Source organism: Priapulus caudatus, unplaced genomic scaffold (assembly GCF_000485595.1).
Source record: "Priapulus caudatus unplaced genomic scaffold, Priapulus_caudatus-5.0.1 Scaffold285, whole genome shotgun sequence".
NCBI lineage: Eukaryota > Metazoa > Priapulida > Priapulimorpha > Priapulimorphida > Priapulidae > Priapulus > Priapulus caudatus.
Genome location: NW_014577346.1, coordinates 86,229 through 97,820, shown reverse-complemented (window position 1 = coordinate 97,820; position 11,592 = coordinate 86,229). Strand labels below are relative to the sequence as shown.

The window sequence follows — 11,592 nt, the reverse complement described above, 5'->3', positions numbered from 1 at the left end:
ATAGTAAACACATCGAAAAAATGAACAGTGGAAAAATTCGTAAGACAGCTATGTGGAAGAAAATAGCCGAGGAGATTGGTAGTTTTACAGCAGAACAAGTTTGAGGGCGTTGGAAAACTATTACAAGTGGATACAAACGCGTGAAAGACCGGAAAAGGAAGTTTGAAAATGAAATGGATGACGTTTTTGGGCAATCAGCGAGTATTAATCCTATGTATCGTCTATGGACGAAGATAATTATGTTATAAAATCTGACGTTGATACGTAATTCACTTCTGGAGTCTCCAAAGAAAAGGCTCGGGTCCACTAAGGCTGACACACATAACAGCAAGGCTATAGTGGCCTCCCAAAATGTGCTACTGCAGAAACATGTAGGGTCACCCAGTAATAATGACATAAGTGGCGGTTATGGTGTGTGCGCAGGCACACACGGCGAACGCCGCAGTCGCGAAGCCCATACGGGGTGTCTTATCTGGGGGCCCACCACCAGAAAGTTTTTGAAATTTAGAGCCTGGAAATGGAATTTCATGCATTTTCAGGCTATGTTGAAAGCAACCAATTCCGATAATTTTAAAAGGTCAATTAGTAAATTTCAAAAAGGAATGCAGCTAAAATTGATGTTTTGACTAAAGTATCTAAAATATATATTACTAGCTGCGAGTACCCGCTGCACTGGGTAAAATCGTGCTACTAATTCATACTACTAATAATCAGACACAATAGGAACATTGGGTAAAAATCTACAATAATATTGCACACAATATTAATATTTACAAATCAGTCTAATAAGATAATGCATGGTAAAAAAAACTGTTACGTATGACATTTATATCACAGCACAACCCAACTTAGAACCCCTGCAACATAATAGTAATATGGTGTAAATGACAAAAAGTTATGTACGAATGGGTTGCACTTTTCATTTCAAAGCCTCTTGATAAACAATGTTTTTCGTCTTATTCTCTGGTGCAAATATGTAGAGATTCCTGGCGTCTCCAACTCTTGAGCTCCCCACGTACAGCTGTCCGTGGGAGAAGCAGGACTATCCGAGGTGCAGACCGACGACAGACAACGTCTGGCCCTGAGCTTTGTTGATGCTCATGGCGAAGCTTAGTTTGATGGGAAATTGTAGGCGCTTCAACTGGAATGGCACGTCTGTGGAGATGATGGGAATGCGAGGAATAAAGACCTTCTCCAGCAGCGCATCCTGTAATGATGGTGGCTTCGATGACATGAGGCATCAGGTTTTTCGTGACCAACCGGGTGCCATTGCAGAGCTTTGATGCGTGCAAATTTCGCAGGAGCAGAAATGGGGCTCCGACCTTTAGTTTCAGGCGATGATGTGGGACACCAGGTGGCACCTTAGAGTTGAGAACCTCAATTGGGTAGTTTGCAATGTCGTCTTGTTGAACCATGGTGTCGATGGACTTGTATACTTGTATGGCACCAGGTACGGCTTTCAGCAGCTCAGCATTGACAGTCTTTACCGTATCGTTCTTTGGTGCAAGAATGGCTTTCTCGCACAACCACTGTGGCTCGGGTAATCGTCGACGAGGTTGGGAAATACACACTCCTGCGGGTTGTCGACTGATCCAGCACATTGACTGAATGGAGAGACGGGTATCGTGCCTTCATCAAGCCGAAGTAGATGGGCTGCAAACTCTCGTTCCATTGGCTCGCCTAGAAGGTGAGGCCGCATGTTGGTGGACAGCACCAGCTGCCGCACGCTGCTCCAGATATATGACGACTTGATGCATGCTTTTAGTTCATCAGCACGTGTGCCTTTGGGAATCTGGAGGGTCTGGCGGAAGTCACCTGACATTACGAACGTAATGCCTCCCATGATCTTCCCATTGCCGCGGATGACACGCAGGGTTCGGTCCACGGCTTCAAAGGCAGCCTTGTGTGACATTGTGCACTCATCCCACATAATTAGGTGTACCAGTTGGAGGAGCTTCGCCGCATTGCTGCCCTTGGATAGGTTACAGGTGGGTGTGTCGTTTTGTGCCAAGTTTAGTGGCAGCTTCAATGTTGAATGTGCTGTACGACCCCCTGCAAGTAGTGTAGCTGGGATGCCAGACGATGCGACAGCAAGGCAAATATTTTTCTGTGTTCTGATCTTTGCCAGCAGAAGACTGGTGACGAAGGTCTTTCCAGTTCCCCCTGGAGCGTTTAAGAAGAATATTCCGCCTTTTTGAGTAGTGATGATTTGCACGATGGTGTTGTACGCGTCTCTCTGATCAGGTAGTAGTTTAGGCTCGTTGATGGTAACATATTCGTGCAGGAAAGGGATGTTGTATGATGTTTCCCTCAGAACTTCACGTGACATTGTGTCGGCTGTATTGACACGCTGTGGTTTTGGCAGACTGAAGCTGAGTAGGTTTTTGCCGCCCAGGGACATGAGCTTGTCCTCAATTGCGATAAGAGACATATTGAATATGTCATCAGTGAACCCGATATTCGTACCAGGGAGTTGTAGCTGGGCATGGTACCTAAAGTCGGACGTCAAAGCTTCCCTGTGATTAAGCCACACCTGGGTTTGGTCCGCGACACCACGTGTGCAGCATGATGGCGAATAGATTCCTCAGCTTATATGGTGATTGCGATACAGCAGCTCCAGTCATGGTGGCATCCCAGTGTGCGTCATTTTCCAGGAGGCCTCGCATGTTGCACGATTGGTGGTATGTGGCGCAAATGTAACCATCCACTGTACGGAGCGCTTTGAATGATGTCAGCCCTCGTGCAGGAGCATGCGTAAGAAGAAGCACTCCTCTTGGCTCGGGTGGATCGTGTATACTCTGCCAAGTGCACAATCCTTCCGTGTACCCGGATATCCCTCGACAGAGTCCCCTTTCTTCATGCGGGCCCACTTCTTGCTCCACGTATAGTATGCCGGCAACTGGTTATATAATAGCGTTCTGGCAAAGTCGTCCTCCTGACACAGCTTAAAGAATGCCGTGAGGGCGGTATCCTTTGGAAACTCGGCTTGTTGCTGTGCTGTGGCAGGCGTGAAGTATACTCGCTGGCCGTTTTCCAGATGGACAGCAAGTTGTTGGACGGCTGGGTGGCGCTCGTGGATGGGAAAGACAAGAATCCGCCAAACTGCCTCATTGCTGCTGATGTATCGTCCCATTTCGTATTGGCTGACTTCATCCCGGTTGTTTGGCTGGATGCCAAACATAGCAGCATCAGAGCCTTAATTTACATACTTGCAGATGTACTTGATGGACTTGATCGAGTTACAGAACTCCACATTGATGTGAGCGTTCAACACATTCGAAAGCAACGGACAGTAGCGGACGACCCATCTCTTGTCAACCTCAACCTCCTGTCGACCTAACCTGACCATAGCAGTGAGACCTCCCTCAGCCGGCTTTCGTGTGCAGTACAGGGCAGCCTAAAAATTTCTAACGAGAAAATAGCTCCCGTAAAAAAAATTACGAGAGCTCTTTTTTTACGAGAGCTCTTTTTTGATTTTGTATGAAAAAAAGAGCTCTCGTAATTTTTTTTATGGGAGCTATTTTAAGCTTGGCCAGAGCTACTTTTTCATAGCATGATTTTGTTATAATTTTCATCATTTTGATGCACTGACTCTAATAATGTCTCAGAAGCCAAAATTGTGTCTACTTATCGTAAAGGTGTTTTCCAAACGAAAGTCAAGATTATGCTTTGGCGAAATCGACGAGGGCAACAATCATTCATAAGGGTGACAAAATCACGGAGGCCGGGTTTACATGTTGCTGCATGCATGTTGTGTACAAAGTATGACTGCATACACTGATTGTCTCATTCGCATCGTTTTTTTCATTCAAATCTCGTCGCAGCAAGGCAGCTTATGTCTGTACAAAACAATGCAAGGGATGGGTGGAAACAGAAAAATCTCATTATGTCTAGCCATTCAATAAAAAAACTTGCTTGCCCGAACAGGCAAATGCAATTTCAAGCTATTTGCCCGGGGGCGAATTTTGGTTGCCCCGGGCCATCGGGCAAGCGGGTTTGTCGAGCACGGCACTGCAGGTTTAGAATTTCGGCTGAAAATCTAGTGGACAGCAGGACCACCAACTTCAGAAAGTTGCTGGACCTGCACAAAATGTGGTGGTCCGCTTATTTACTTGCAGTTAGTAACAAAATAGTATATAAAGATAACCATTGGCATTAAAACAGCATACATGTAACTTAATTAGAGTTGGTCAAATAATGTTTCAATCTCTAGGAATGTCGGGGGAGCTTCTGGGAAAGGTTTTACTTTCGTTTTTTTCCTCCCCAGTCCACGGTACCCCCATGCATAGATCCTTCAATGCTGGCGCACATCCGCAAAGTTACAAGTGCCTAGAATCTTTAAGTATATACAGTTCACATTTCTTCTAGATATCTAACTGAATAAAAACAGTCTACTTTCTACGTTAAGAAAAGTGACGAATTCAGTTAACAGCTTTGATTACGTGCGTGTCACGTGTCACTGCTCGTGCCCTCACTCCCCACGGTAACCCCTGCGATATAAAAACTTATTGTTATGCGATCATAAAAACACATTTTTGCTCTCGTAATTGTTGTTACCAGAGCGCTTTGAAAGCTGACGGGAGGGAAATCGCTCGCCGCTCCTGCGCGCCTGCGGTCTGTGTCTCGCTGATCATGTTGCGGGGATACTTCTTTGTGCATTTGCCGTCTTTCATGCAGGGAGCGTTCCGATTCAGTGCACCACATGGTCCATGAATCACGTGGCTTTTGATGGTGGTGTGCAGCTGTGGGTCATCGGTTGGATGTGGTAGTACTGCTGAGATGAAAGAGTCCAGCGGGTTCGAATGTATTTTGTCACATAGCCAGATGAGAATGTGGACATGTGGTAACCCCCTCTTCTGCCATTCGACGGTAAACATGTCGCACCTGACTTTGCCAAATAGTTGTCCCTTTTTTTGATGATATGCATAAACTTATTGACTTTTTGGTTAAAACCCCTGGTGATTAAGTCATGGTGGTCACTGGTCACCTGGCCATCAAACAGACTTTCCTTCAGCTCTGGGAAGTTTGTGTTGCATGTAAAGGTGATGAATAAATCCGGAGTGCCATAGCAGCGGAAATATGTCATGGCATCTTGAACACGCTCGTACATGTATCATGGGCCTCCCGTGAAGCTTGACGGAAGGATGCATGTGTATAGGCCAATATGTGCACCACCAGCATCGTTATTAATGCAATCCCTCAGATGAACGTACTGTTTGCACCGTAGTTCGCGCTGATGTGTCCTAATGTAGAGCAGTCTCTCCGACTCGACTTTTGCAAACATATCTATGGCGAACTGGTGGAAGAGGGCCTGGCAGCGAAGGATCGTATTGAAGGTACCATCTCGGACCATAAACGGGTAGGCATAAAAATCCGTAGACGAAACTGTTTTGTTGAGTGCCTGACACCTGGTAATGGGGTCGACGTGTTTGATGCCAAAGTGGTAGCCATCGTCCCCGCGGACACAAATGAGAGGATATTGAAGGGCATCATATGAACGGTGTGTGTCTGGTATTTTTTTGATGGTGGCATCACGTTGGTGGAGGACAATGTCACGATAACCGTGCTCCTGCCCTGCGATGATGACAGCAACTTCATTGGTGACCGGTGCATTGAAGCCACGCTAATTAGACTTGCTAATATAAAACAAACCACTTGTCCCTACGATGCCTCTACGCTGAGATAATGAGCGGTGAAGATCTGGTATTTTTGCCGAAAACCGACTCGAGATACGTAGTGGCTGCGACTGTCTCTCGGTCTGGCGATAGCTTCGGAAAACCTCACGTGTTGCCATCATTTATTGACTATCTTTTCTCGCATTTCCAGTCATTGACGCAGCCATTACTCCACAAAAACGTCTTGTTATTTATCACCATGGTGATGACCCGCCCTTTACGCTGGACGTGATGCGGCCATGATGCCGAGGCGAACCGAGGATTGACACTTTGTGTCCTCTAGTCACAGCGTACGCCGCACCTCCCTTTGAAATTTTTATAGGTGGGGACCCATCACAGTACCAAATCGCCGATCTCGGGAACTAGGGCATTCTGCTAGACTAGAACGGTTTCCGACGATAGAGTTTGGCACAAAAACGAAAATAACACGCCATTTAGCGCACTGCGCTACGTCCTTATGTTGCATTTTGGCATCTCCGTAATGACAATAAGCCCCGCCTTCTTCGTTGATGGACATGAATGGGGCGTCACCGATGTGACCAGGTCCTGTACCTACTGTTTTTCGCTAACCTTTTTACTTTTCGTAAATAATGAAATGCCCGGCCAATGCATTTCGCATCGAAGAGGAAAATTTCTTCCATTTTCACTAGCTGTCGGAAGTGAACGAGTGCGTCGACAGGTAAAAATTTCAGCGAAACACAGCACATTTCACCACAGAGGTTGGTATGACGTCACTGTCAAAATTGCATAACCGTGCAGCGTTATCTGTTCACTACAACCCTATACCAACGGGCTGCCTAGAGATACGATGTCATTTGTAGACAGGTGAGTACGTTTCACAGTAGTCCTCGACGATCTGCAGCCGGATATCCGCGCGAAGCGCGAACAGCGCCGCGGAGCGGCACTTTTTATCGGATTCGCTGTCCTGTTTAAAAGAATTTTTCGACAGTGCCCTTCGGGTATAGGATAAAGCGCTATAATCGGTGAATTGAGGAGTTGTGGCGATTCCAGAAGCCTTTCAAGTATGCACGTAGGGCGAGAATAAATACAAATGCTCGTAATTGCTCCTTTGCTGGTCGGCGCGTTTGCTTTTCCTCTAGAAAAGCGAGTTTGCATTTCTTCCGTTTTACGCCGTTAAATTATTCTCGTACATATGCCGTCCCATAGATGGCGCGATGAGGTTCTTTACGAGGCATTTTCAAGGTTTTTTCCACACAAGGGTCGGCGATTGAGCTTAGACTGCGGCGCGGTGGAGAGTTCCACACGCTGCACTAACTATAAGTTTAGTGTAGCGAAAGATACTTGGCCGAGTTGAGGTCCGTACCAGTAATCGTACCGGTTCAAATTACCGTAGCCATCTTAGTACCCCCGACGTTGATTGGGTAAGCCCGTTGATTGATGTTTGTGATGAATTTCCACTAGATGTTATCTGGAAAAGCCCCGCCGCCGTGGCGTCAGCAGTAGCAGCCGTATGTGCTGCCAGAGCAGCAGCAGCCGTATGCATCTTAGTACCCCCGATGGTCTGATGTTTCCGATGATGACGTAATAGTTCGAGCATGTATATATAGCAGAGCAGAGTGCATATAGCATAGCCCTGTGCATAGAGCATAGAGCATATAGTTTCGCATTCATACATAGCCATCGATCTTGCATCCATCGATATATCATGCCACGCTGTTGTAGTGCATATCCAAGTGTAACGTTGTTCCATGTGAGGAGTGAAAAGCATTCCATCGTTTCGGCGTGTATGTGAACACATTTGGGACTAACAGGGTTTACTAGAATCCCACCACTCCACCACAGAGTCACCGCAGTAGACGTTAGATGAGCGCTGTCGCTCCGCGGCACTTGTTTTAACAAGGTAGGACAGCTGATCAATAATACTAACAATCGTCAAAATAAAATGGGGAAAGTTTATTTTCTTAAATTCGACTAATACTGCAACATGGTTTCAGCATTTCACCGTTGTACGCTCTCTTTTATAGGTACGCTCTTGTATGTATGTATGTATGTCCCCTATGCCCGGCCAAACCGCACGACATGTAGCTGACATGATATAGTTTCCTACTGGGCTGGAGTGGGAAAATTTTTAATTCTAAAATCTTTACTCACTTGTTACGCATCTTAATTTTTAGAGGGCGATTTTTTTCCTCTAGGAACACTCCACGGGTATAGGAAATCGCCCTCTGAAAATGGCATCCAGATCGCTTGGGCGGTTTGGCCGGGCATAGGGGACATACCTACATACATACATACATACATACATACATGCATACATACATACATACATGCATGCATGCATGCATGCATGCATACATGCATACATGCATACATGCATACATGCATACGAACTGAAATATAGATTAGATGAGTATAATAACTAATAAAACATTGTTTACAAAATTGTATAGACTATCACAACATTATTGTGAAAAATAAGCATATTTTCAATCTGCATTTATACTTTAACTATGTACATCTGTTTGTTTTGAAGTTTGAATTTAAATCACAATACCCACAATGTAGGCACATTGTCATATTAAATACACATTCCAAATCGTAGAGCACTGATGTAACACCTCTAATTGATTAGTATTAATATTAATACCAGTCAGATAACTTGTCATTTTATTTTGTTTTTATTCCAATTTTATCGTTTCTGTCTGGATGGCAACTTACAAATTCTGAAATTACATCCTGTTCATCTATATTGTCTAACATATCTCGGTGCACATTCATTCATTTCATTGTATTATTGAGCCTTAACTGCGTCATGCTTGCCCTGAGAAAGGATTTCACCCTACGCAAAGCACTGAAGGACCTTTGACTGACTGCATGTGTGGCCGGCAATATTAAGAGCAATCTGAGAATTTTTCCGGTTTCATGGTACAGAAGTGAATTGGAGATGTACCACACCAAGAACTACTTTGCACATTTGATATCTACTGGCATTTGACTCCTGCTCAACATAAGCAGTTCTGTTTCTAGAGAAGAGAGCCACGCATGTGTCGTTTCATCTCCTTGCTATATGTAGCTCCTTGGTTCCCTGCACAATTTTTTTCCTCAAAATAGTGCCACCCCCACTAACCATATAACGTCGTGGCAACGTTGTCACAACGTTTCACTTACGTTGTGAACACGTTGGGATACAACGATGTGGCAACGTTATTTTGTAGACTCCCCTGAACGTTGCCACAACGTTTTGATACAACGTTGTAATGTAACATTCCTGCAACCACACACCTGTACACGTTCAAATGAATATTAAATGCAAATTCAAAGTAGGAAATAATGGTAACATGTACGTTATTTCTCGGGAACATCAGAGAATTTTACATTCGTTTAAATTGACAATGCGATCTGTAAGCGCATGAAATACATACTTTTAGTTTGTAATTTTTTCCCATAAAAACTAAGTTAATATATATTTCAAATATGTTACACAACTGATAGAGTTTAAAAATTTAAAAAGGAACACTAACAATTAATAGTGTGACAGTTTTTATTTTACATTACTATATACAATAAAGGCACATTACTTATCTGGTATTTAATCCGAATAGTTTTCGTGCGCAAAATCTGCCTCCCGGTCCCGGGGTTTACGGTTGAACGTTATTTATACGTTAACGGTGAAACCTATGGCTTGCACAATATTAGGACAGATTAGCAAACCACCTAATTGATAATCCCCATGGACACACATCTGTAGAGTTTAAGAGGTCAAAAATACATAAGCAATTGTATGCTTTAAGGTCAAGACACACTGCAGCGACAGCGACCGACCGTAATTACAAACGACAAAGTCGCGGCGACTGGCGCAAACACACTGCAGCGACCGCGACCGACGTTAGGTCAAAGTTCACCCATACAGCACATGCGCCACAGTGGTACACATCACATGAACAAACGGCAAAAACTCGTGCTGCTCTTTTTAAATAACAGGCTGCAAAAACACTAGGTATAAGGATAAGATAATAAAGTAAAATACACGCCACAGCTTGCACGCTTTGGTTAGACTGGTTTCGCGGCCCCATTGTTTGTGACATGTGGCACGAGTTTAGCGCCGGAGACCAGTCTACGTCCTGGCTAGCATTATGGGTTATTTATGACGTAATCATTATTTCACGTGCCGATGGAAACGTCTGCGATTGGCTATTTGTACAGTGTCGCTGGAGATAGAAACGTTTCTAAATATTGTTGTCGTCGAGGTTGTCGCCGGTCGTTGTCGCGTGTGTGTGCAATGGCTCATAGGAAACAATAGTTTCTAATTTTTGGAAAAGTCGTTTGTCATTACGGTCGGTTGCTGTCGCTGCAGTACGTGTGTCTTGGCCTTTATGAAAACACACCATCACCAGGTTCACTCTGAAAACTTGTGGTGACTTGGCATTTTTGTTTTTCTCGAGTATGGCTCCTCCTCATCAGATTCGAATTCGACCTCTGCTCTGCCAGCTTAGCATGTCTCAGGGCTTTTCCATAGCATTTCTACAAAAAAGACGTATGTTAATTGTATCATCTAGCATGTGAAAGAAAGACATGATTGTTCAACAAAAAGTTTCTCGAAATAAGGCCTTGGCCATAGATGGTATACACAAATGTTATGTATACAAATACAATGTTAAATAAGGTATTTTACCTGTGTATGAAAACACTCTGATCTGGTGCCCAGTTCAATCCAACTTATCTGGCCACTCCGCTCTCTTTACGTGTGCAGAAATGTCATTTGTTGGCCAGTACCAGTACAGAACCTGAAGATCATGAACATGTACATATTTATAGTGTTGTAGTATAATTCTAAATTTAAGGTTACTGTAATGACTCTCATGGATATGTTCTTCTCATGGATCTTAAACGTACGCCGAATAATCAACAATAAATGTCACTTTCTAGGTTCATGTATGTCGACGTTCTTTATTTCTTGTAATATACGCCAATACGTAGGATAAACTGCAATGCATACAAAATACAACTTTTAGTACTAGGGTCAACGTTATACAATCAATGTACATATCGTCATAAGTAAGTTACAAGCATGCGCGCCTGTGAGTACATGCATGAATACTCTTTTACAACAGTACAAATTACCAACACGACGATATGCCCAGAGTCACTAGTGTCCAATAAAATCGACTAATCTTCTCCAATCTTGACTAATAACTTGTTGATTCTACTAAAAACTATGAGCAAATAACTGTTAATTATATCTACGACGGAATATATCCATACATTAATCACTCTTTTCAAATCATTGTTCATATCATGTAATCACTACCTGATTACAGGGATTGGCCCAAAAGTTCACAAAGTCATCGTATTTCTACTCTGACCTCATTATAAGCTCCTAATTACACGTACTAAATGTCCATCAAAACCAAAGATCCTCAATCAAAGTTTTCCCTAGGTATCATATCTAAGAGTAAACAAACAATTAATCATCGATAGGAAATTGTGACACCGACCCTACTGGAAGTGCTATGCAGTGCACGACCATGCTCATTCGTGCAAACAGAATTCTCGAATTCACTGGACATAACCTAACAACGGCCGCTACCGGGGATGTCATTCCTCATACACTGTGGCTATGAAATATAGATATATTGGTGCATCTTACTATAATATTTTCTTACCGAATTGTTTGACCATTAGTATCCTAAAGGAGAAATATCGTGACAACGAAAGGTTTACAGATGTTATCGAAATTCAATACGTCTGCTTCCCGCCCTCACTTCAGCCGCAAGAAACAAAAGTCAATATTAAACAATAGTTATCTCCCTTAGTCCATATGTAATGCAATGTTTGGCCATTATATACCGGCCCCTTAATTGGGATCTAACAAATCACAATTACTCCACAATCATCAGGACAAACATTTCTCAATGAATGATCAGACGAGTCCTATTCCCCTACATTGTCCATTTCC

At 43.6% G+C, this 11,592-nt stretch overlaps 2 protein-coding genes across 2 annotated transcripts; both read right to left on the bottom strand.

Moving 5' to 3' along the window:
* Positions 1 to 1,483: 1,483 nt before the first annotated feature.
* Positions 1,484 to 2,431, bottom strand: LOC106808548 (ATP-dependent DNA helicase PIF1-like). Its single transcript, XM_014811310.1, has one exon. The coding sequence runs from the start codon at positions 2,429 to 2,431 to the stop codon at positions 1,484 to 1,486; it is 948 nt and encodes a 315-aa protein (XP_014666796.1).
* Positions 2,432 to 2,731: 300 nt separating this feature from the next.
* On the bottom strand, positions 2,732 to 3,181 carry LOC106808547. The gene has a single exon (XM_014811308.1). It carries the CDS (start codon positions 3,179 to 3,181, stop codon positions 2,732 to 2,734), a length of 450 nt encoding a protein of 149 aa, XP_014666794.1.
* Positions 3,182 to 11,592: the final 8,411 nt, after the last annotated feature.